Source organism: Anomaloglossus baeobatrachus, chromosome 9, assembly GCF_048569485.1.
Source record: "Anomaloglossus baeobatrachus isolate aAnoBae1 chromosome 9, aAnoBae1.hap1, whole genome shotgun sequence".
NCBI lineage: Eukaryota > Metazoa > Chordata > Amphibia > Anura > Aromobatidae > Anomaloglossus > Anomaloglossus baeobatrachus.
The window spans coordinates 175,559,080-175,586,050 of NC_134361.1; the positions used below are offsets into that span (position 1 = coordinate 175,559,080).

At 44.8% G+C, this 26,971-nt stretch overlaps 1 protein-coding gene across 1 annotated transcript in view; it reads left to right on the plus strand.

Moving 5' to 3' along the window:
• The first annotated feature begins 5,404 nt into the window (after window positions 1-5,404).
• LOC142251359 (gamma-aminobutyric acid receptor subunit beta-4-like) overlaps window positions 5,405-26,971 on the plus strand; it is a 327,605-nt gene continuing 306,038 nt past the window's right edge. Inside the window, exon 1 of the mRNA XM_075324070.1 lies at window positions 5,405-6,139. Coding sequence (XP_075180185.1) covers window positions 6,042-6,139 — 98 coding nt within the window. The 5' untranslated portion in view covers window positions 5,405-6,041. The remainder of the gene's footprint in view (window positions 6,140-26,971) is intronic.

Genomic DNA, 26,971 nt, shown 5'->3' on the forward strand with positions numbered 1-26,971 from the left:
TTCAATACATACTTATAGCACACAGTACATAATATCCAAACATAGTATATTCCTGTTTTACACTACAATACACAGCATATTCAGTGTACCCATGCACGTTCAAAGAATACAGTATATATAAGTATAGACACATAACTACAAAACATACAGTGTGTCCACCCATATCCTGTCCACCGCCATTAACTTGAGAACGGCGGCAGCTATAGGCATAGAAGTGGTGTCTAGGTATAGTAAAGTAGCCATGCACTACGCAATGAAACTACCTATAGCGCCACCTGGTGGAAAACAATGGAGTTAGCATTTTTATCTCAAAAGCGGAACGAGATAGAGGAAAAAAAGTGAATTAAAAAATTGTAGGGCATCATCAATTCAATACGAATCGACACCTTGCATAGAGAAATGCTATGATATGAAACCCATGACCCCCCCAAAACAGTGAATGCTGGTCAAGCATATGGCGCTCATTGAACTTTGATGCTCAAAGTGGCCCCCGTCAGCTGCAATGCACATCTGGACTCTGCACAGCATACTGTATATTGCTGAATGTTGTGCAATATGGTAGGTGACACATTTGCACAAGCATCTGTGATACGTCGTCGTAGATCCTGCAATGTTAGTGGAGGGGTCGCATACACCTGCTGTTTGATGTGGCCTCACAGAAAGAAGTCCAATGGGGTCAGGGCAGGTGATCACGCAGCCACCATACCCAATGACTTGTAGGAAGGTCTCCATGAGGTGTCGCTTCACGTCCGCAGCCTTGTGAGTTTTACACGTTCTAATCATAGCATTTCTGTATGCAAGGTGTTGATTCATATTGAATTGATGATGCCCTTCAACTTTGTAATTCACTTTTTTTCTCTATCTCACTCCGTTTTCGAGATAAAAATGCTAACTCCGTTGTTTTCCACCAGGTGGCGCTATAGGTGGTTTCATTGCGTAGCGCATGGCTACTTTACTATACCTAGACACCACTTCTATGCCTATAGCTGCTGACGTTCTCAAGTTAATGGCGGTGGACAGGATATGGGTGGACACACTGTATGTAACTGGCTTATAGAGCACCACTAATTCCACAGCAGTACAGATATCATCACGGTCCCCAACAATCTAATTCCCTATCAGTTTGTCTTTGAAGTGTTGGAGGAAACCAGAGGAAACACACCTTGCAGATGTCCTTGGTGGAATTTGAACCCAGTACCCCAGCGCTGCAAGACAACAGTACTAACCACTGAGCCTCCATGATGTCTGTGTGGGATGCCTGTGTGTGTATATATAGCTCAATGTATACGGTATATATATATATATATATATATATATATATATATATATATATATATATATATATATATATATATATATACACACACACACATACAGTATATCATAAAAGTAAGTACACCCCTCGTATTTTTGTAAATATTTTAATATCTTTTCATGGGACAACACTAAAGATGTGACACTTTGATACAATGTACAGTAGTCAGTTGTGGCTTGATTCATACGTCCTTTGCAATGTTTAATCTGCCCAATCTCTAGAGTAAGATAATCTTCTCTGATGAGTCTAATTTTCAGCTTTGCCCAACACCTGGTTGTCTAATGGTTATATGGAGGCCTGGAGAGGCGTACAAGCCACAATGTCGTGCACCCACTGTGAAATTTGGTGGAGATCGGTGATGATCTGGGAATGCTTCAGCAAGGCTGGAATTGGGCAGATTAAACTTTGCAAAGGACGTATGAAACTGGGGAAAGACTGAACCCAAAGTGTGTTAAGAAGTCAGTGAAATGTGGTGGAGGGAGTGTCATGTTTGGGGAATGTTTTCTGTAGCAGGAGTTGGATCTCTCATACAGCTATATGACAACAGAGTGAATGCAAGTGTGTATCAGATCCTTCTTCAACAACACGTGGTTCCTTTCTTGCGTTCATCACTCAATCAGCCAGCAATTTCCATGCAGGACAAAGCCCCCTACATACAGCAAAATGGGTAAAGCAGTTCCTTGAAACAGAAAACTTTGAAACAATGAAATAATCAGCCCAGAGTCCTGATCTAAACCTAATAGAAAACCTCTGGAAAATCCTTGGTGACAAAGTTATGGTCAAGAAACCCACAACAGTCAAAGAACTGAGGAAGAGACTGGAAGAAGAGTGGACCAAAATCACACCAGAGCAGTGTGCGAGACTAGTGATGTCCTGTGGCCACAGATGTGCTGAAGTCATTCACAGCAACTACTTGTACGCGTCCTACTGATTAGTGACTGTTGTTACCTTGAGAAAATTTACTGATAATCTTTCTCTGTGCTATAGTCATTGCTGTTCTCATAAGTTTTATGTTGATAAACTTTGGATCTTTTGCAAAACACTGCTCTAGTGGCACGGTGCACCCCTTACAAAAAACCTTCAAATGTTGATCAATGTAGATTACATTATTTCTGAAAAAAGCAAGTGATCGAACGTTGTTCTCTAATTTTGATCTCCAATGTAAGTGTGTGTGTGTGTATATATATATACATATATAGTACAGACCAAAAGTTTGGACACACCTTCTCATTCAAAGAGTTTTCTTTATTTTCATGACTTAAAATTATAGATTCACATTGAAGGCATCAAAACTATAAATTAACACATGTGGAATGAAATACTTAACAAAAAAGTGTGAAACAACTGGAAATATGTCTTATATTCTAGGTTCTTCAAAGTAGCCACTTTTTGCTTTGATTACTGTTTTGCAAACTTTTGGCATTCTCTTGATGAGCTTCAAGAGGTAGTCACCGGAAATGATTTTCACTTTACAGGTGTGCCCTGTCAGGGTTAATAAGTGGGATTTCTTGCCTTAAAAATGGGGTTGGGACTATCAGTTGTGTTGTGCAGAAGTCTGGTGGATACACAGCTGATAGTCCTACTGAATAGACTGTTAGACTTTGTATTATGGCAAGAAAAAAGCAGCTAAGTAAAGAAAAACGACTGGCCATCATTACTTTAAGAAATGAAGGTCAGTCAGTCCGAAAAATTGGGAAAACTTTTAAAGTGTCCCCAAGTGCAGTGGCAAAAACCATCAAATGCTACAAAGAAACTGGCTCACATGAGGACCGCCCCAGGAAAGGAAGACCAAGAGTCACCTCTGCTGCGGAGGATAAGTTTATCCGAGTCACCAGCCTCAGAAATCACAGGTTAACAGCAGTTCAGATTAGAGACCAGGTCAATGCCACACAGAGTTCTAGCAGTAGACACATCTCTAGAACAACTGTTAAGAGGAGATTTTGTGCAGCAGGCCTTCATGGTAAAATAGCTGCTAGGAAACCACTGCTAAGGACAGGCAACAAGCAGAAGAGACTTGTTTGGGCTAAAGAACACAAGGAATGGACATTAGACCAGTGGAAATCTGTGCTTTGGTCTGATGAGTCCAAATTTGAGATCTTTGGATCCAACCATCGTGTCTTTGTAAAGGAAAAAGAGACTGAGTTTTATATGGCCATACATAATTAAGGGAAAAATATACAGTGCACCCAGAAATATATATAAATATTTTATTTTCACAATGTCATACAAAATAGGGGCACTGTCACAAAGATGGATTGTTAAAATTATAACAGTGGCTGGAGTATATAGACAACAGAGATATCCCATACAAGGACCTCAACGGCATCATATAATAACAGGGTAGTCCCAAGATTACAAGGGTATTGCATAGTACAGAGTCATTAATGAAGAAAGTCCCACAAGGCATACATCAGGACAATCATTCATATCCTATGTAAAAATTGGAACAATCGCTTACCCATATTAAAGTGCCAGTGCAAACGCCGTGTCAGGGGTCCAGTAGGAAGAGAGGGGAAGCCCCGACGCGTTTCGCAGAAGTGCTTCCTCGGGGGGCAGTGTCTTTGTGTGACGCAGAAAAGGTGAACGGATGGACTCTACATGCCTGGTTCCCACCGTGAAGCATGGAGGAGGAGGTGTGATGGTGTGGGGGTGCTTTGCTAGTGACACTGTTGGGGATTTATTCAAAATTGAAGGCATACTGAACCAGCATGGCTACCACAGCATCTTGCAGCGGCATGCTATTCCATCCGGTTTGCGTTTAGTTAGACTATAATTTATTTTTCAACAGTACAATGACCTCAAACACACCTCCAGGCTGTGTAAGGGCTATTTGAGTGATGGGGTGCTACACCAGATGACCTGGCCTCCACAGTCACCAGACCTGAACCCAATCGAGATGGTTTGGGGTGAGCTGAACCGCAGAGTGAACACAAAAGGGCCAACAAGTGCTAAGCATCTCTGGGAACTCCTTCAAGACTGTTGGAAAACCATTTCCGGTGACTGCCTCTTGATGCTCATCAAGAGAATGCCAAGAGTGTGCAAAGCAGTCATCAAAGCAAAAGGTGGCTACTTTGAAGAACCTAGAATATAAGACATATTTTCAGTTGTTTCACATATTGTTGTTAAGTATTTCATTCCACATGTGCTAATTCATAGTTTTGATGCCTTCAATGTGAATCTACAATTTTCAGAGCCATGAAAAAAAAAGAAAACTCTGAATGAGAAGGTGTGTCCAAACTTTTGGTCTCTACATATATATACTGTATATATATATATATATTATTCATGATTCTTAGTATATGTTGCCATGATATATGCGGTGTATACTGTATCGAGCTGCTAAGTTAGAAAGCAGACACTATAGCGGAGCCCGCCAGTAATAGGCAGCCATAACGTAGGCATAGTAGTGCCTGTGTCATCAGTCAGTAGGAGCAGTGCTGCAGAGAGGAGCTCCTGCACGGTAGAAGCAGGGCACCGATGCTATGTGTCAATGCATATATACAGTGCACTAGACCCCAGAGCCCATGAACAGCATTATTTCATTATTTTACTAAAATCCCCCGATTAAATACAATTTTCTTAATTCCGCCTTGTGTGTAGTGTAAGGAGGAGGTGGGCGAGGGCTGGCAATGGTCAGTTTCTATGGTGTACGTGTGCTGTCTACAGTATACTGCGCAGGTAAAATGAAGGGGCTGCATGCAGCAGTGGATGGAGCGGAGGTTGCCTTGTGCTTGCTGCTGTCACTGTCACCTGTCATCCAGCACCTTGGACAGCTCAGCACAGGACATCACTCGCCCTCCCCATCTCATGCGTATCCACACCACTGGTTCTCCCCTCTCCAAAAGGGGGGATTGCAAGAAAGGAGGATAATGTCTCTAGCAAAGAGTTAAAAGTGTCACATATGACGTCAGAATTCCAATGTGCCCAGAGATTTTTCTCTCCATCCTTCCCCATTTTCCTGCCTCCCTCCTTCGCTTCCTCTCTTCACTCCCTTGGTTTTCTGTGTGCACCCTCCTTCCATCTCTTCCCCCTCTCTTCTATTGCTCCCTCCCTCCTTCACCCTCCCTCTACACAATGTGCAGTAGTCAGATCCTGCTGCAGCAGATATAATGGAGCATCCCTCCTCCTCCTCCTCCTTGTGCTGAAGCTTACCCTTTCCCCCACTCCTTTATTTTTTCCCATTTCTGTTTCATTTCATCCCCCTCCTGTACAGAAGAAAGGACAAGAGGAGGGGGCGTGAGAGGGGTAAACACAGAACCCCCTCAAGTCTAGCAACTACCAAAAAAAGGGGGAGCAAGGTAGAAAAGGGGAGATCCCAATTTGCTACCTAGATCGCTCTCCCTCCCCCATCACCCTGGCTTGTAGGAGCCATGAACAAAATGTAGATGATGGAATAGGCAAGAAAAAAAAGAAGGAAATAGAGGCTGAAGAAAGGCACAATCCATCCGTCTTCTGGAATCGAATTCTGGATTCTCATGTTTTTTCTGCTACAGGGAAGAAAGAGGATTAGCCTCGACTATTGCTCTCACCCTGTTCTCTTCTGCCTTCTTGCAAAATTTGGAGTGGATCGATATACCCCCTTTTTTACGAAAGGAAGGATTGATTTAATTTTTTGGGAAATTTGGCTTTTGCACTGATTTTTTATTGAGGGGGTCACAGGAATTGGAAGCCTTCCCCCACCCCCCCTATCCCTTTCCCCCATCCATCCAAAACCCCTCTCCACTCCATGGTCCAGGTGGAAATGTTGAGTTTGGGGAGAGAGAGCTGGATTGGAGCAATTCTCTCAGCTTTGGCTACCCTCCTGCTAGTCTGTTCTGCACAAAGGTAAGATGATTGGGGTAGATGGGAGGGGTGCCGAAATGGAATGATATATTGGGAAGGACAGGGGACGGGGGCTACTATTGAGTATGTTGCGGAAGGCTTTCAGGTCACGATGTTCATGGATAAAGGTGTTTTAGCTAAGGGATACTAAAAGTGACAAAGGTGGAAGGTGTAGGTACGTGAGAAGAATGAGAGTTACGGGGGAGGGCTAATGGAGAAGGAAGTGCGGGCCAGGGTACAATTTGGGCAAGGAAGCCATGGTATTGTCTTTAAGGATTCCACCAGATAATATGTATGAAAATTGGCTATTCTGTAATAGAACTGTCCAAAAATGTGCTTGGGAAATGGTTACGAGAGGGGAATTACCTGTATACTCCAAAGGGAAAATGGGGAATAACGGAAAAAAATGGTTACGAGTGTGACAGAGATGAGGGTTTCATTAGAGGTGGCACATACATGCTTTGCCGAATGCTCCTCCAGGCTAAAATACATATCCCTATCAATGTTTTTTAGGAAGGAGTAGATCGATGGCAAGGCTTTGGACCTACTGGATCATAGAAGTTCATAAAAACACAGGACAAAGCCATTAGATGGATACATATTGGTTTTTTCAATAGCACTGTAAGGGGAGGAGCGAGGTAGACATGATGCTGAGGGACATGGGGCCTTGCTGTAGGTATGTGATACTTACAGATTAGCTTCATTATAAATGATAAGCCGAATATATGATGTAGGGGTCGGAGTTACCTCTGGTGGACAAAAGGACCTGCCACTTGGCATGAGGAGAATGGAAAGAGCATAGGAACAGCCTGGGCTCTTATTTTTGGAGGACATCAAAAACATAACCTAGAAATATGATGTATATATATATATAGATATAATATAGACATATACACCCATATATGTATAATGTACAGTGAAATTCCAGGGGCAGTACTCACATGGCGTTGGTGCACGAGGCTACGGGAGGCATACATATATATATATATATATATATATATATATATATATATACTGCTCATAAAAATAAAGGGAACACTTAAACAACACAACGGTATATTAGTGTTCCCTTTATTTTTTTGAGCAGTATATATATATATGTACTGTATATGTATACTGTATATGTGTGTGTGTGTGTGTGTGTGTGTGTGTGTACGGTACCAGTTAAAAGCTTGGACTCACCTGCTCATGCTATGGTTTTCCTGTTCTTGTTGGAATGTGCACGTGGTAGATTCAGACTGAAGACCATATAGAAGCATGTATAGAAACAAGGAGTATGCAAAGTAATAAGCATATGTGTTACACCTTAAATTACTCCCCTTTTGTTATGTTGTGATATTAGCTTTATACACCATTGCATTTTTTAAGAAGCTTCATCAGGTAGTCACCAGGAGTGGCTTACAATGAACAGGTCCTTCAGAAAACTTTTGCGAGCATTAGTTATGTTTTCCAGAGGCAGTGTTGGTACACAGTTCCATACAGTGCTGAGTCCTGTTCTAAGCAAGAACATGACAAGACTATGCAACTATGCAAAGAGAAACAACAGTTCATCATTACTGTAAGACATGAAGGCTAGTCAATCTGGAATATTGGTAGAATCTTTGAAGGTGCAGACATGAAAACCATCAATCTCTATGATGAAACTGGCTCTCAAGATGACTGTCCCAGGAAAGTAAGACTCTGCTGCAGAGGATAAGTTCATTAGTTACCAACCTCAGAACCACAAATTGACAGCACCTCCAATAACAGTCCTCATAAATGATGCACAGATATCAAGTAGCAGACACATCTCAATATCAATTATGCAGAATAGACTGTGAGAAACAGGTCTTTATGTTTGAGTTGCAGCAACGTTGGCACTATAGAGGACCGCACACAGGAAAAGATTAATTTGAGGCAAACAACCCAAGGACAGGACATTAGGTCAATGGAAATCTGTTCTGTGGTCTGATGAGTCAAACTTAAAGTGTAATATGCAGAATAGTGAGCAGATGGTTCCTACATGTGTGGTGCCCACTGTAAAACATGGAGGAGGAGGTGTAATGGTGTGGGGGTGCTTTGCTAGTGACACTCTGTGCTTTACTCCAAATTCACAGTTACCTAGCATGGGTACCATAGCACTGTGCAACAACATGGCATCCCATCTGGTTTTGCGCTTAGTCAAAACATCATTTATGTTACAACAGGACAATGACACAAAAAACACCTCAAGGCTAAAGTAAGGGCTGTGTGACCAAGTAGGAAAGGGTCAGATGACATGGCCTCCACAATCACCTGACCTCAGTCCAATTGAGATGGTTTGGGATGAGTTGGATGCAGAGTCAAGACAAAAACAGCCAATAAGTGCCCAGAACCTCTGGGAACTCCTTCAAGGCTTGGGAACCCAATCCAGGTGATGACTCGATGACAATGCTTGTGAGAATGCCGAGGAGGAGTAAAGCGCTCATCAGAGTAAAAGGGGGTATTTCAGAAACCTAAGGTGTAACACATATTCTGAAATGTTTCATACAAGTTTCTTTACTTCCTTATTTGCATATGAGTTTCTTCATGATTTTGCTGCTTCGAGTCTGATTCTACAATGTGCACATTCCTATAACACAAACAGTCTGCCAGTGTTCCTTCAGTTGTCTTTCTTATGAAACAACATTTTATATCTTGCAAAATCATTATAGCAAGGTCCACTATGATGCTACAGGGTATAAATATATGTTACCCATGTGGACACTCAGCATGATGGAATATATTGTAAGGTATATGTACATGTATATGTTAGTTTGCTGGAAAAATATGTCTAGATAATGTGTAAAATTTCTGATACATTAAAGAGTAAAATGATAATTTGTCAAGTTTCCCAATAAGGGAATCTGTTGGAGGAGAATGTTACTTCTCCTAATGGCAGAAGAACAGGAAGTCATTTGTGACAGAGTGACTGAAAGTGGATGGAAATGCAAATGGCGGCATTGCTCCTGCTACAGGATAGAGGATAACTTTCCAATCACTGGGGGTCCCACCAGCTTGGCCACCATTGATCCAGATACATGGGGAGACCCGGCTGAACTAAGCAATGGTGGATCATGTTCACAACCACTCAATTATTTATTTATGGTTGCGACAGAAATTGCCGAGTGCAACCTTTGGCTGATCTTCGGTGCTCCAATTAGAATGAATGGAGTGGTAATGCGCATGATGGACCAATGCCCCAATCAGCTGGGGCTCTTCAGAGACCCCCAGTGATCAGAAAGTTATGCTGTATCATGTAGATAAAGGATAACCTTCAAACTTGGAAAATTCCCCTTAAGAGTAATTCAAATTCTTAGATGATGGTGGCTCAGTGGTTAACATTGTTACCAGGAAGGGTTGCGGTCCTGGGTTTGAATCTGAGCTATGACAACAGGTCTATGAAGTTTAGGTGTATTACCTGTGTTTGTGTGGGTTTCCTTTATGTACTTCGTTTTCTTTCCTCACTAAAAAATTATTTTAAGAAGAAATCATCTATGAAATTAACCTTCTTATGTGTGTGTGCATGTGTGTGCATGTGTGTGTATAGGTGTGTATGTTTGTGTGTGTGTGTATAGGTGTGTATGTGTGCATGTGTGTGTATAGGTGTGTATGTTTGCATGTATGCATGTGTGTATGTGTATGTATGTGTGTCTGTGTGTGTGTGTGCATGTGTGTGTGTGTGTGTGCATGTGTGTGTATGTGTGTATGTATGTGTATGTATGTGTGTGGGTGTCAATGTGTGTCTGTGTATGTGTGTGGGTGTACGTGTATGTGTGTGTGGGTGTGTGTGTATGCATGTATGTGTGTGTGCATGCATGTATGTGGGTGTTTATGTGTGTGTAATGTGTCTGTAATGTGTGTATGTATGTTTGTGTATATGTGTCTGTTATGTGTTTATGTGTGCATGTGTGTATATGTGCTGTAATGTGTGTATGTGTGCATGTGTGTTTATGTATGTGTGTATATGTGTCTGTAATGTGTGTGTATGTATGTTTGTGTATGTTTGGGTATGTATGTGTATATGTCTGTAATGTGTGTGTTTATGTGTATGTGTGTATATGTATGTGTATGTATGTGGGTGTAATGTGTGGTATAACAGTTACTACTTGTTGATTCTCTTTTTCATAGGATTTATATATTTTATCTCAAAAAGCTTATTTTTTTAACCCAAGTATTTTTTTTTTAAAGCGCTTTACAATATATAATACAATGAAAACCACAATTACAACGACAGCACATTTACCCGTTTTCACCCAATCCATACCCCAAAGTTTAAACAATGCTTGATTTATATAGAATGCAATGATGTCTGGTAGATCTTGTAAGAAATATTGTACCTCCTATTGCAGCAGCCTGCAGCCTACTATATATGAAGACCAGATATTGTCATTTACATGTAAGAGATGCAAAATATATTGAGTTTCATGTACCCTATATGCAGTGGAGCATTGGATACACAAATGCATTGTCTAGATTATAGCCTATATCATAAAGACAGAATCAGGGGAATTCAGTCTCAATCGCTGGTGCAATCATGGAACTCTCTGTTCTTGGGTTCGGTTGTTGGGGCAACAACTTAATCAGTCAGAAAGATTTCTACCAAACAAAACATCAGAGGTTATCCTTATGCTATAGTGTAGTATAGTGGGAAAACCCCTTTATTTGTAGTAATGTTGTCTACTCAATGTGTAGTGCTAAAAATATTTATCCTGAAGTTTGAAGATCACATATTACACACTGCCAGTGCACCTCCACACAAGCATGATGTTGTCCTTCTTCATGCTGTGATGTCCAGCAAACATATCTATCAATCACAGCAGTGTATGTGATACGGTAGAGATCAGGGGCGGATATATCATTGATGCAACCATTGCAGCGGCACAGGGGCCAAGCAGTAAAAGGGCCCATTACCAACCCCCAAAGCAGAAGGAACTGTGCATTATGATATAATGTTCTTCCACAGCGGGCATTTTCTGTCTGTGTCCATCAGTGGTAGGGATTTAGGGAGTAGCCAATGTTTGCCGGGCACCAGACAGAGGGTTACAAGGACTGACAGTTGTCCATTAGCATCCTATTCTGTTAAATGGAAGCTATCATCAGATGACCTACTTAAATTAGATTTTTGTGTCCCATGTATCTAAAAACAAACAAACAAAAACATTTGGGCATTTTTATATTACGATATTTCTTGAAATAAGCAAACTTAGTAATCTGGTACTTTCACAGTGATCTCCAGGGCTTTTTGAGACTCATAATATTCCTGTCCTTTTAGTAAAGGTGGTGTCACACATAGCGACGCAGCAGCGATCACGACCAGCGATCTGACCTTATCAGAATCGCTGCTGCATCGTTACATGGTCGCTGGTGAGCTGTCAAACAGGCAGATCTCACCAGCGACCAGTGACCAGCCCCCAGCCAGCAGCGACGCGTGGAAGCGTAACTAAGGTAAATATCGGGTAACCAAGGAGAATCCGATATTTACCTTAGTTACTAGCGTCCGCCGCTCTCACACTGCCAGTGCCGGCTCCCTGTTCCCTGCACTCCTAGCCAGAGTACACATCGGGTTAATTACCCGATGTGTACTCCAGCTAAGTGTGCAGGGAGCAGAGAGCCGGCACTGAGAGCGGGATGCTAGTAACTAAGGTAAATATCGGGTAACCAAGGAAAGGGCTTCTTGGTTACCCGTTGTTTACCGTGGTTACAGCTTACCGCAGGCTGCAAGACGCCGGCTCCCTGCTCGCTTCAGTCCGTCGCTCTCTCGCTGTCACACACAGCGATGTGTGCTTCACAGCGGGAGAGCAACGAGCAAAAAATGAAGCAGGACATTCAGGAACAACCGGCGACCTCACAGCAGGGGCCAGGTCGTTGCTGGATGTCACACACAGCGACAGCGACGGGACGTCGCTGCTACGTCACAGAAAATGGTGACTTAGCAGCGAAGTCGTTGTCGTCGTTGCTATGTGTGACACCACTTTAAGAGTTTTCTGGAGGCTTCTCATCATAAGAGGCAGGATTACAATAACAGATAACACATCATTACACAGCTGATAACTCAGGGTTCCCCCATCACAATAGGTGATGTCACAGCTGACCCTGCTCCCTTCACAATAACCTTTCCACCTGCTCACTAGACACTTAGGGGTGCTTCACACACAGCGAGCTCACTGCCGAGATCGCTGCTGAGTCACGCTTTTTGTGACGCAGCAGTGACCTCATTAGCGATCTCGCTGTGTGTGACACTGAGCAGCGATCTGGCCCCTGCTGCGAGATCGCTGCTCGCTACACACAGCCCTGGTTCATTTTCTTCAAAGGCGCTCTCCCACTGTGACACACAGATCGCTGTGTGTGACAGCGAGAGAGCGACAAATGAAGCGAGCAGGGAGCAGGAGCCGGCGTCTGACAGCTGAGGTAAGCTGTAACCAGCGTAAACATCGGGTAACCAAGGTCGTTACCCGATATTTACCTTAGTTACCAGCCTCTGCAGCTCTCACGCTGCCTGTGCTGCCGGCTCCGGCTCTCTGCACATGTAGCTGCTGTACACATCGGGTTAATTAACCCGATGTGTACTGTAGCTAGGAGAGCAAGGAGCCAGCGCTAAGCAGTGTGCGCGGCTCCCTGCTCTCTGCACATGTAGCTGCATTACACATCGGGTTAATTAACCCGATGTGTACTGTAGCTAGGAGAGCAAGGAGCCAGCGCTCAGTGTGCGCGGCTCCCTGCTCCCTGCACACACAGCTAAGCGGTGTGCGTTGGTAACTAATGTAAACATCGGGTAACCATACCCGATGTTTACCTTAGTTACCAGTCTCCGCAGCTTCCAGACGGCGGCTCCGTGCAAGCGCAGCGTCGCTTGCACGTCGCTGCTGGCTGGGGGCTGTTCACTCTTCGCTGGTGAGATCTGCCTGTTTGACAGCTCACCAGCGACCATGTAGCGATGCAGCAGCGATCCTGACCAGGTCAGATCGCTGGTCGGATCGCTGCTGCATCGCTAAGTGTGAAGGTACCCTTAAATACAAAAGCAGGATCAGGATCTGACCTTTGTAGCTGTGTACAGGTATTGTTTCCTGAAACCATAGGAAGTTACAGGCTAAAAAGCTTCAGTAGCTGGTATGAAAATAGAGTTTTATTTTTTATTTTCAACACATATACATATGTATATATACAGTACAGACCAAACGTTTGGACACACCTCCTCATTCAATGAGTTTTCTTTATTTTCATGACTCTAAAAATTGTAGATTCACATTGAAGGCATCAAAGCTATGAATTAAAACATGTGGAATGAAATACTTAAAAAAGTGTGAAACAACTGAAAATATGTCTTATATTCTAGGTTCTTCAAAGTAGCCACCTTTTGCTTTGATTACTGCTTTGCACACTCTTGGCATTCTCTTGATGAGCTTCAAGAGGTAGTCACCGGAAATGGTCTTCTAACAGTCTAGCAGGAGTTCCCAGAGATGCTTAGCACTTGTTGGCCCTTTTGCCTTCACTCTGCGGTCCAGCTCACCCCAAACCATCTCGATTGGGTTCAGGTCTGGTGACTGTGGAGACCAGGTCATCTGGCGTAGAACCCCAACACTCTTTTTCTTAGTCAAATAGCCCTTACACAGCCTGGAGGTGTGTTTGGGGTCAATCTCCTGTTGAAAAATAAATTATGGTCCAACTAAACGCAAACCGGATGGAATAGCACACCTAGATGCTGTGGTAGCCATGCTGGTTCTGTATGCCTTCAATTTTGAATAAATCCCCAATAGTGTCAGCAGCAAAGCACCCCCACACCATCACACCTCCTCCTCCATGCTTCACGGTGGGAACCAGGCATGTAGAGTCCATCCGTTCACCTTTTCTACAAAGACACGGTGGTTGGATCCAAAGATCTCAAATTTGGACTCATCAGACCAAAGCACAGATTTCCACTGGTCTAATGTCCATTCCTTGTGCTCTTTAGCCCAAACACGTCTCTTCTGCTTGTTGCCTGTCCTTAGCAGTGGTTTCCTAGCAGCTATTTTACCATGAAGGCTTGCTGCACAAAGTCTCCTCTTAACAGTTGTTCTAGAGATGAGAAGGTGTGCCCAAACGTTTGGTCTGTATGGTATATATATAAAATTTATATATAACATTGCCGGTATTAAAAAAAAATACATCAAGGCCCTGATGTTAGAGTTGGATGTGGAAAGAAAACCTGTATTTTCTTGATTTCTGGTAACTGTGTTGGCATTTTTGCAGCTGTTCTTTTTTTCCACTAGTTTTCCATTGCTTTTGATGGTGAAAATAGTGTACTATGTTGCTTTATTCTGTCCAGTAAAATAAAAAGAAACCAGAGAGACGTTTGCCAGAACCATTACCATTCAATCAGCTCCTATCCATCATAAATCCTGTAACTTCAGAAACAATGGTGGAGCTGTAGACCCTAGTGGGTTGTACATGTAGAGTGTGCAAGTCTCATTGTTTGGTTCTACTGTCTAAATGTGTGAACTAAAGCCACGAGTAACAAGGATGAATTAAATCTTAACTGGGGCTCTTTTGTCACGGCGCAGACTAGGGAAGGTCCAACATGAAGCCAAATATACAACTAAACAGGGGTAACACCATGACAAACAAGGGGTACATTTGGGACACTTTAACAATAGTGGGCCCTAGTGCTAGTGAGTGGGAAGATGGACACCTTCTTCACTTACCTACTGCTGTACCCTGCGCTCCTTGCTAGTACCTATACAGGTTCCTCACCTGTCGCCGAGCAAGAACCTGAAGCCCTGAATGACCCTACAATAGCCCTGGCTAGGGTGTGTGTAGGTAAGGAACATTAGTCCCACTGCTGCACTGAAACAACACACCAGGAAAGGGTGACAGACAGGGGGAAAACACGATGACAGACTGCTGTAGTCAGCACCAAGACTGCAGCCACACCATCAACTTCATCAGAGGGTTCCAACAGCTCCTTCCACCTCCTGGCCAAGCATCCAAATGAATCAAGACTAACCGGCACCCTCTGCCGGTAGCAGAGAGTATATAAAGGGACTGGGAGTGGTCCCAAACCAGAAACACCTGACCAGGAGTTAGAAGCCGCTGGAAAGCAAACTGACATTAACCCTATGACTGCCAAAGGAAAGGAAGCACGTTTAATATTTAGAGTCAAGAATGGAAATGACTCTCAAGTCCTGAATCTGTCACTAGTCTTATAATGCAAAGAGACATCCGTGACACCTTTTTGGAAAAGCAGGACTTAATTTTTGAGACTATGGACTTTAGGTAGGGGTAGGTTGGTGATTTGCTCTTGCAAAATTGAAATTATGATGTAGATGAGTTATCTTGTATCAGTGAAGGGTGGTTAATTTGTATGTAAGAGAAAGAAAACGATGTCATTAGGAATCTTTGTCAGTCGCTTGTAATTCTGTCTCATCAAATTTCAGAAATCTCTTATAGCTTGAGAAGATATCCAAAATATCAAAAAAATGTTTCAGTGACCCTTGGATGCAATCCTGGTAGATCTCATCTCTTTTGTTATTCGGGGATGAAGCAAGACTGTTGTCTCCACCGCTAACAAACAAAAGGTTGGAGAATTGGAACAATGATCCGTTTTGGGTTGCGAAGCACAAAAGCTCAATAATGCAACGCAACAAAGTCACCCAAGGCTAAGATCAGTAACTACCTCTATCCAATCAAACAATAAAATCATTTTTCTCAGCTGAAGTCAGCATGTTGTAAGGGTTAAGACAAAGTTCAGACATGCATGTGTTGTCACAGTCCAATCTTTTGCTCATTTGCTATGTTTATTTGCTCAGCACGGCTGTACCCACTAACCTGATACATCGTTGGATTCAGAATCTCTTTGCCTACATCATGCTGCTTCCAGATGAGATAGCAAAACCATTTTTTAAATATATCCAATGTGTTAAAATCAGTACATATCCTATTACTTTGTCTTATTCTCATCCAGTTTTGTGGATCACCCTTTGCCATCAAACCCATGGGGATCTGTATCTGTCAAAACCATTTCTCTAATTCATCTGTATTTGACTGATCCATTGCTAAGTGAAAAATAAAGTTCATACCATTCACCTTCAAGTTTTAAAGGTCAGCAATATCAAAAAATGATCTAGTGTTTAAACGGATTTTTTGTCAAAACTGTTGGATTTTTATAATTATAAATATACTGTATATACTGTAACAATCATTATAAAAAGTACAATTTTTTTCACATTAGCCATAGGGTCTTTTTTGACTCTATTTTCCTGTTGTTTAAGGAAACAACACATGTACACAGCCACAGTGGTCAAATCCTGACCTTATGTTTTCTATTGAAGCATCTAATGAGCCTGTACAAAGGTCATTGGAAAGAGGCAGGAAGGGAGTGGCAGTCAGGTCAGCTGTGACATCACCTATTGTGAGTGGTGGATCCTGTGTTATCACTTACGTATATATTGTATTTTATGGATTATAAGACGCACGGAATAATAAGGAAGAAAATAGGAAATAAAGCATTGTTAATACTAAAAAATTGGGTCCGTCTTAAAATCCAAGTCTGTCTTACAATCTGGATATGGCTTACTATGGGACGTGGTGGAGCATGGTCACAGCTGAATGAAGCTGGCAGCGGCAGCACAGCATGTAGCGGGGCCTGAGGCTGGGGTGTGTTGCAGCAGGGTGATATGGCCTCTATTGATTTCAGGTCAGTGGATACAATGGGCCTCAGGATATTGGCTGCACATGCAGCACATGCGCAGATTGAGATCTCAGACAGCTGAGATCTCAATCTGCACCTGCGCCGCTTTCTCAGCCATTTTCTTGAAATCCATCACGTCAGAAGCGGCACATGTGCAGATTGAGAAATCGGCTCTCTGAGATCACAATCTGTGCGTGCGCTAAGTCTGCAGCCATTATCCTGATGCCCATCGCATCCGCTGACCGAAAATCAATGGAGCCTGTATCTCGCTGCTGCAACACCCTCTACTCGCCTGAGTCCTGTAGCAAGCTGTGCTGCCGGCGTCGACGACTTCTTTCAGCTGCGACCCCGCTTCACCATGGCCCTCAGTAAGCTATATCTGGATTTTAAGAAGAAAATAGGAAAAAAATAATTTTTAATACTAAAAAAGGGGGTCCATCTTAAAATCCGAGTCTGTTTTATAATCTGGATATAGCTTACTGCGGGCACGGTGAAGTGGGGTCGCAGCTGAAAGAAGTGGGTGGCGGCATGGCATGCTGCGGGCCCTAGGCTGGGAGGAGGGTGTGTTGTGGCAGTGTGATACAGGCTCCATTGATCTCACGTCAGTGGATGCAATTGGCTTCAGGAAAATGGCTGCAGATGCAGCGCACGCGCAGAGAGCTGAGATCTCGATCTGTGCCTGCGCCACTTTCACAACCATTTTCCTGAAATCCGTAGTGTCAGATGTGGCGCATGTGCAAATTGAGATCTCAGATCTCACCTCTCCGAGATCTCAGTCTGCGCATGTGCAGCATCTGCAGCCGTTATCATGTAGCCCGTCGCACCCACTGACCGAAGATCAATGGAGCCCGTATAATGTTGCTGCAACACCCCCTCCTCTCAGATTCCTGGCCTGGTGGCATATTTTTTGATCTGTAAGTTCCCATAATATTTTTATAGGTCCCATTTTAGTTATTAAATAATTTTTCTTCCAATATTCTCCTTTTTTGAGTCAACTTTAACTTTTACTCCTAATTTACAGCTATGCAGCTCCAATTAATTTGTAGTGGTGGCCATTGACGAGCACTGCAGACACACAAAAAATGGAGATAGTTTGGATTCTGCCATGTCATAGTAGTCTATGGCCCTTCTGAATCCCTTATCAAATGGAATCCCCAGATGACCTGAACAAACACAATGTGAACAGGGTTTAAGGAAAAATATTACAGTGCACTAATGATTTGCAGTTGATGGGAATATACAGTAGTGTGAAATAGTTTTAAGAAGGTGTAGAAATAGTGCAAAGTAGGAATGTTTTTAATTTTTTTTTATTAATTTACAAAAATGTTATGTGAATGAACAATAGAGAAATCTAAATCAATTCAATATGTGGTGTGACCGCTCTCGGCCTTTAAAACAGCATCAAGTCATCAATTCTTTTAAGGGTACTTTACACGCTGCGATATCAGTACCAATATCGCTAACGAGCATACCCGCCCCGTCGGTTGAGCGACACGGGCAAATCACTGACCGTGGCGCACAACATCGCTTACACCCGTCACACGGACTTACCTTCCCTGCGACGTCACTCAGGCCGGCGATCCGCCTCACACGACAGCCGTCCAATAGAAGCAGAGGGGCGGAGATGAGCGGGCGGAAGATCCCGCCCATCTCCTTCCTTCCTCATTGCCGGTGGACGCAGGTAAGGAGAAGTTCGTCGTTCCTGCGGTGTCACACATAGCGATGTGTGCTGCTGCATGAACGAGTAACAACATCCTACCTGCAGCAGCAACGAGATTAAGGAAATGAACGACATGGCAATGAGCAACGATTTTTCACGTATTTGCGCTCGTTGATCATCGCTCATTGGTGTCACACGCTGCGATGTCGCTAACGGCGCCGGATGTGCGTCACTAACGACGTAACCCCCGACGATATATCATTAGCGATGTCGCAGCGTGTAAAGCACCCTCTAGGGTACGTTCCCACAATCAGTGGTACTTGCCTTTTGAAGCAGCACATTTTTGCTGCTTCTAAACCTCTGCGTTTTACAGTACAAGCACAGAGGATGGGATTAATAAAAAGCTCAAGTCGATTGTGCTTCTTTTTTACACTGGGTAAACTCCCCTGCCGTGTGTCTGGCATGGTGCATCCAGCCCTAACACAGCCTGATCTATACAGGCCTAATCCAGCTTTGTGCTTCCAGCCCTAACACAACATGATCAATTCAGGGCTAATCCAACGTGGTGCATGCAGCTGTAATATAACCTGGTCCATACAGGCCTAATACAGCCTCGCCCATCCAGTTCTAATACAGACTGGTCCATAAAAATACAGCCTGGTCCAAACTGCTCTAATCCAGCCTGGTGCATCCAGCACTAATACAGCTTGGTCCATACAGGCCTAATCCAGCCTCCTGCATCCAGCCCTAATACAGCTTGGTCCATACAGACCTAATCCAGCCTTATGCATCCAGCTCCAAACCAGCCTGGTCCAGCCTTCTGCATCCAGGCCTAATACAGCCTGGTCCATACTGCTTTAATCCAGCCTTGTGAATCCAGCCCTAATACAGCCTGGTCCATACAGGCCTATTCCAGGCTCGTGCATCCAGCCCTAATATAATCTGGTCCATAGAGGCCTAATCCAACCTCCTGCATCCAGCCCTAATGCATCCTGATCCATATCGACCTAATACAGCCTTGTATATGCAGCCCAAATACAGCCTGGTCCAAACTGCTCTAATCCAGTTTGGTGCCTAATAGAGTTGAGCGCGGTTCGCGGTTCGAGGTTCTCCAGTTCTAGGCTCGAGTGATTTTGGGGCCTGTTCGAGATCGAACTAGAACTCGAGCTTTTTGCAAAAGCTCGATAGTTCTAGATACGTTCGAGAACGGTTCTAGCAGCAAAAAAACAGCTAATTCCTAGCTTGGTTTCCGCTGTAATAGTGTAAGTCACTCTGTGACTCACACTATTATGACATTTCAGTGTATAGTGTGCGGGAACAGCGCCTTCAGATCACTGCTGTATGTATAATGGCGATCGCCATTTTTTTTTTTTTCCTTGTCTTCCTTCCCTAAGCGCGCGCGTCTTGTGGGGCGGGCCAGCATGTCAGCCAATCCCAGACACACACACAGCTAAGTGGACTTTTAGCCAGAGAAGCAACGGCATGTGTGATAGGATGTCCATGTCACATGTCCCTGCATTATAAAACCGGACATTTTCCTCCAGGACGCCATTATCTCTTCTGCGTCCTTGGTGTCAGACATCACTGGCGCAGCTCCGTCCTGAGTCCTATCGCCGATACAGCTGTATGCGCTCCATACACAGCGCTGGACAGCATAGGGATAGCACTTTCCATCAGTCCTTTTAAGGGCTCGTACCGGCAGGGTCAGAGCCATAGGTGACAGGTCCTGAAAACAGCGACAGCGTCTGTGTAGCTACGGTCAGGGATTTCCTCGCTGCATTTCCCCATTAGGAGGGAATAGAAAGGCAGGCTTCCATTCCTCTACTCAGAGCCCCACAACCCTGCCACTGTACCCTCCTGTCCTCTGCATACTCCAACTCATTATAACTAAGCCATTATACTAGCAAACACTCAGTGTACCTAGTGGCATCCTAAACGTGGCTATTGGACTTTGCTATAGTCCCACTAGTGCAAAGACATTTGCAGCACCTCTGCCTGCATTGCACACTCCAACTCATTATAACTAAGCCATTATACTAGCAAACACTCAGTGTACCTAGTGGCATCCTAAACGTGGCTATTGGACTTTGCTATAGTCCCACTAGTGCAAAGACATTTGCAGCACCTCTACCTGCATTGCACACTCCAACTCATTATAACTAAGCCATTATACTAGCAAACACTCAGTGTACCTAGTGGCATCCTAAACGTGGCTATTGGACTTTGCTATAGTCACACTAGTGCAAAGACATTTGCAGCACCTCTGCCTGCATTGCACACTCCAACTCATTATAACTAAGCCATTATACTAGCAAACACTCAGTGTACCTAGTGGCATCCTAAACGTGGCTATTGGACTGTTGTCTAGTCCCACTAGTGCAAAGACATTTGCAGCACCTCTGCCTGCATTGCACACTCCAACTCATTATAACTAAGCCATTATACTAGCAAACACTCAGTGTACCTAGTGGCATCCTAAACGTGGCTATTTGACTTTGCTATAGTCCCACTAGTGCAAAGACATTTGCAGCACGTCTGCCTGCATTGCACACTCCAACTCATTATAACTAAGCCATTATACTAGCAAACACTCAGTGTACCTAGTGGCATCCTAAACGTGGCTATTGGACTGTTGTCTAGTCACACTAGTGCAAAGACATTTGCAGCACCTCTACCTGCATTGCACACTCCAACTCATTATAACTAAGCCATTATACTAGCAAACACTCAGTGTACCTAGTGGCATCCTAAACGTGGCTATTGGACTTTGCTATAGTCCCACTAGTGCAAAGACATTTGCAGCACCTCTACCTGCATTGCACACTCCAACTCATTATAACTAAGCCATTATACTAGCAAACACTCAGTGTACCTAGTGGCATCCTAAACGTGGCTATTGGACTGTTGTCTAGTCACACTAGTGCAAAGACATTTGCAGCACCTCTACCTGCATTGCACACTCCAACTCATTATAACTAAGCCATTATACTAGCAAACACTCAGTGTACCTAGTGGCATCCTAAACGTGGCTATTGGACTTTGCTATAGTCCCACTAGTGCAAAGACATTTGCAGCACCTCTGCCTGCATTGCACACTCCAACTCATTATAACTAAGCCATTATACTAGCAAACACTCAGTGTACCTAGTGGCATCCTAAACGTGGCTATTGGACTGTTGTCTAGTCACACTAGTGCAAAGACATTTGCAGCACCTCTACCTGCATTGCACACTCCAACTCATTATAACTAAGCCATTATACTAGCAATTTTTGCTGCAAGTTTAAGGGCCGTAGTTGCATTGTCAGGGATATTTATTCTTTATTATTCTGCTGTTAATAAAGCTAGACCACCACTGCAATCTACACCACCTCTCAATTTTTACTACCACATTTTCAGTGCACAATCTTGTCGCAATCAACATGAGTGGCAAAATGACAGATGCTGGTGGAAAGGGGAAGAGGCTTGGTGGAAAAGGCAAAAAAGGTTTTGTCCGTGGGGAAGGTGGCAAAGCTCGATTATCATCTGCTGAAGATAGACCATCTACCAGCAAAAGTAAGATGTCTACTACTTACCGTGGACAATCCGATGTGCTCCCTTTTTTACGGACACGAACAACAGGAACAAAGGTAGATGATGGCCAAAAAAGGAAAATGCTTGAATGGATCTCAAGTGGTCCAACAAGTGCCCTCTCAGCCACTTCAAGTACCGCATCCAAAAAACACCAGTCCTCTGAGTTGTCATCCCAATCAAACTTGCTTTCTCCCAGCTCTGAAGTCTCCATCAGCCCTGCACAGTATGGTGGAACTGAGATGGCTGAGTCTGCAGAGCTGTTCAGTCACACTATAGCCTGGGAATCAGAGGTCTGCTCCCAAGCTACAGTGAGTACAGAACAGGAAATGGTCTGCAGTGATGCCCAGAACCTTTGTGACTCTGATTCAGGCTGTGAGGACCAAGTTTCTGAGCATAATGTTGACCCTTTGTCACAAACTGTAACACCTGTGGTTATAGACAATGAGGAACATACTGATGAAGATGAGACGCAGATACCCGATTGGGATGACAACTTAAATATTCGGTCAGGGCAAGAAGAGGCTCGGTCTGAGGGGGAGGGGAGTGCAAACACAACAATTGATGATGAAGTTCTAGATCCCACCTACTGTCAACCCACAGTCAGGCACTCGAGGAGGTCAACAGAGGTGGTGGAGGAGGATGCAACTGATGACGAAGTTACCTTGCGCCTTCCTGGACACAGTCGGAGTACTGGTAGCACGTCTACAACTGCATCCTCAGCCACCACTCTGCCTCTGAGCATTATTCGGGGTGGATCAACAGGTCACATGGCCTCTAAGCCTTGCCTAGCCTGGTCCTTTTTTGACATAGAAAAAGATCGCCCAAATTATGTGATCTGTAAAATTTGTCATGGTTCTCTTAGTAGAGGTCAAAACCTCAGCAGTTTGACAACTTCTTCCATGAATCGTCACATGAATAAATATCATATGGCCCGGTGGGAAGCTCACCGTGCTGCAATGCGGCCTAGCGGAGCGAACCATCCACCGCCTGCCCCTTCCAGTGCATCCGCGCGCTCGTCATCTTCTAGGACTGTGGGGACAGCTGTCACACCTGTTTTTCCACCCACAACTTCCACCACTGTAACCGCAACAGGCAGTTTGCTTGGTAGGTCGTCAGTTGGTTTGGAAGGGGAAACAAGTGAGTGTGTACAGCTCTCTCAGACATCGATAGCACCAACGTTGGATGAAGGCAACATCATGTCTCCGCCTGCACTTTCCTCACAAACCTGCATTTTTCCAGGGACACCCTACTCAACACCGTCTACACACAGCAGCCAGATCTCTGTCCCTCAGATGTGGTCAAATAAAAGGCCACTTCCTGCGACCCATGACAAAGCTAAGAGGTTGACTCTATCCCTCTGTAAGCTGTTGGCTACCGAAATGCTGCCTTTCCGCCTAGTGGACACACAGGATTTTAGAGACCTTATGTCTGTCGCTGTGCCCCAGTACCAAATGCCTACTCGCCACTACTTCTCTAAGAAAGGTGTGCCCGCGCTACACCAGCATGTTGCACACAACATCACCGCTTCCTTGAGAAACTCTGTGTGTCAACGGGTGCATTTCACCACCGATACTTGGACCAGTAAGCATGGACAGGCACGTTACATGTCGCTGACTGGGCACTGGGTAACTATGGTGATAGATGGTGAAGGGTCTGCTGCACAAGTCTTGCCGTCCCCACGACTTGTGTGTCAATCCTCTGTCTGTCCAAGTTCCGCCACTGCTTCTGCATCCTCCACCTCATCTGGCTCCTCCACCTCCGCCCCAAGCCTGCCTGGTCAGGCCACCAGTGTTCTCACTGCGCAGAAGGAATCACGCACCCCTCATTACTATGCTGGCAGCAGAGCACAACGGCATCAGGCGGTCTTTAGCTTGACATGTCTTGGGAATAAGAGTCACACAGCTGAGGAGTTGTGGTCAGCTCTGCGGTACGAGTTTAATAAATGGTTGTCTCCACTCAACCTGCAGCCTGGTAAGGCCGTGTGCGACAATGCTGCAAACCTGGGTGCGGCCCTTCGCCTGGGCAAGGTGACACACGTACCTTGTATGGCTCACGTGTTGAACCTTGTCGTCCAGCAATTTTTAACACAATATCCCGGCCTAGATGGCCTTCTGAACAGGGCACGAAAACTGTCTGCTCACTTCCGCCGTTCAAGCGCCGCAGCTGAGCGACTTGCATCGCTCCAGAAGTCTTTCGGCCTGCCGGTTCATCGCCTGAAATGCGATGTGGCGACACGCTGGAATTCAACTCTCCACATGTTACAGCGACTGTGGCAGCACCGCCGAGCCCTGGTGCAATACGTCATGACGTATAGCCTGGGCCAACGAGATGCAGAGGTGGGGCAGATCACCCTGATGGAGTGGTCTCAGATCAAGGACCTATGCACCTTTCTGCACAGTTTCGACATGGCGACGAATATGTTTAGCGCTGACAATGCCATTATCAGCATGACCATTCCAGTCATTTACATGCTGGAGCACACGCTAAACACTATTCGGAGTCAGGGGGTGGGACAACAGGAAGGGGATGAACTACAGGAGGATTCATATGCGCAAGACACAACAACATCACCAAGGTCCAGACGTTCATCATCACCAAGGCGCCAGGCATGGGACCATGGGGGACAGGGATCAACAAGGGCGCATGGTAGCAGGCGAGATGTTGAGGAAGGTGCAGGAGAACATGAAGAAATGGAGGACGAACTGTCCATGGACATGGAAGACTCAGCAGATGAGGGAGACCTTGGTCAAATTTCAGTTGAAAGAGGTTGGGGGGAGATGTCAGAGGAAGAAAGAACGGTTAGCACCTCTATGCCACAAACACAGCGTGGACTTGGTCCGCATGGCTGCGCAAGACACATGAGTGCCTTCTTGTTGCACTACCTCCAACATGACCCTCGTATTGTCAAAATTAGAAGTGATGATGACTACTGGCTTGCCACACTATTAGATCCCCGGTACAAGTCCAAATTTTGTGACATAATTCCAGCCATAGAAAGGGACGCACGTATGCAGGAGTATCAGCAGAAGCTGTTACTCGATCTTAGATCGGCTTTTCCACCAAACAACCGTGCAGGTGCAGGGAGTGAATCTCCCAGGAGTATCTCCAAATGAACATCGATGCCATGACTTTGCAAATGGAGCCTTGCTCCTTTTGGGCTTCAAATCTAGAAAAATGGCCAGAGCTATCCAGTTACGCCTTGGAGATTTTGTCGTGTCCAGCTGCCAGCGTTGTCTCTGAACGTGTCTTCAGTGCTGCTGGGTGTGTGCTGACAGATAAGCGCACGCGTCTGTCCAGTGACAATGTGGACAGACTAACGTTCATCAAAATGAACAAGTCATGGATCCAGAAGGAATTTACTACCCCTGTGTCATCCTGGGGAGAGTAAATGCTTGTGGATTTGGAATGTGCTTGATGCAAATCTAGCTGTGAATTGTACAACTGGGGCACAACTGCTGCCACTGAAGGGGTGAGTGTGTGTGGGGCCCAATTTTTGGAAAAAAGGGAGACTCCGCTTGGAGTAACCCTTGCTTGCTGTGTTTTTAAAAGAAGCCAAGATGAACAGAGCTGGGATCAGGAAAGACTTTGCTACCTACCCCGGTGTCATCCTGGGGACGGATAAGAATGGCGTATTTTTGAATGTGCTTGATGCAAATCTAGCTGTGAATTGTACAACTGGGGCACAACTGCTGCCACTGAAGGGGTGGGTGTGTGTGGGGCCCAATTTTTGGAAAAAAGGGAGACTCCGCTTGGAGTAACCCTTGCTTGCTGTGTTTTTAAAAGAAGCCAAGATGAACAGAGCTGGGATCAGGAAAGACTTTGCTACCTACCCTGGTGTCATCCTGGGGACGGATAAGAATGGCGTATTTTTGAATGTGCTTGATGCAAATCTAGCTGTGAATTGTACAACTGGGGCACAACTGCTGCCACTGAAGGGGTGGGTGTGTGTGGGGCCCAATTTTTGGAAAAAAGGGAGACTCCGCTTGGAGTAACCCTTGCTTGCTGTGTTTTTAAAAGAAGCCAAGATGAACAGAGCTGGGATCAGGAAAGACTTTGCTACCTACCCCGGTGTCATCCTGGGGACGGATAAGAATGGCGTATTTTTGAATGTGCTTGATGCAAATCTAGCTGTGAATTGTACAACTGGGGCACAACTGCTGCCACTGAAGGGGTGGGTGTGTGTGGGGCCCAATTTTTGGAAAAAAGGGAGACTCCGCTTGGAGTAACCCTTGCTTGCTGTGTTTTTAAAAGAAGCCAAGATGAACAGAGCTGGGATCAGGAAAGACTTTGCTACCTACCCTGGTGTCATCCTGGGGACGGATAAGAATGGCGTATTTTTGAATGTGCTTGATGCAAATCTAGCTGTGAATTGTACAACTGGGGCACAACTGCTGCCACTGAAGGGGTGGGTGTGTGTGGGGCCCAATTTTTGGAAAAAAAGGGAGACTACGCTTGGAGTCACCTTGCGGTGTTTTACATGATTTTAGAAGGGCGTGCCATGCCTATATCTGTGTGTCCTCCTCTTTCTCCTTGTCCAGCTGTTTTGTTTTCGCATGAGTATATGTCCTTGTCACTTTCCCATGTGTTTGTGTTGTGTTGTGAGTTGTTTGTCACCTTTTGGACACCTTTGAGGGTGTTTTCTAGGTGTTTTTATGTGTTTGTGATTGCCTGCCATTGTTTCCTATGCAGTTCGAGTTCGGTTCGTCGAACGTTCGACGAGCCGAACTCGAACGGGACCTCCGTTCGGCGAACCGACCTCGAGCCGAACCGGGACCGGTTTGCTCATCTCTAGTGCCTAATAAATACTGGTCCAAACAGGCCTAATCCAGCCTTGTGCATCCAGCCCTAATACAGCCTGGTCCATACAGGCCTAATACAGCCTCAAGCATACAGCCGTTATACAGCCTAGTGCAGATGACTGCCATAATACGTAAATGTATT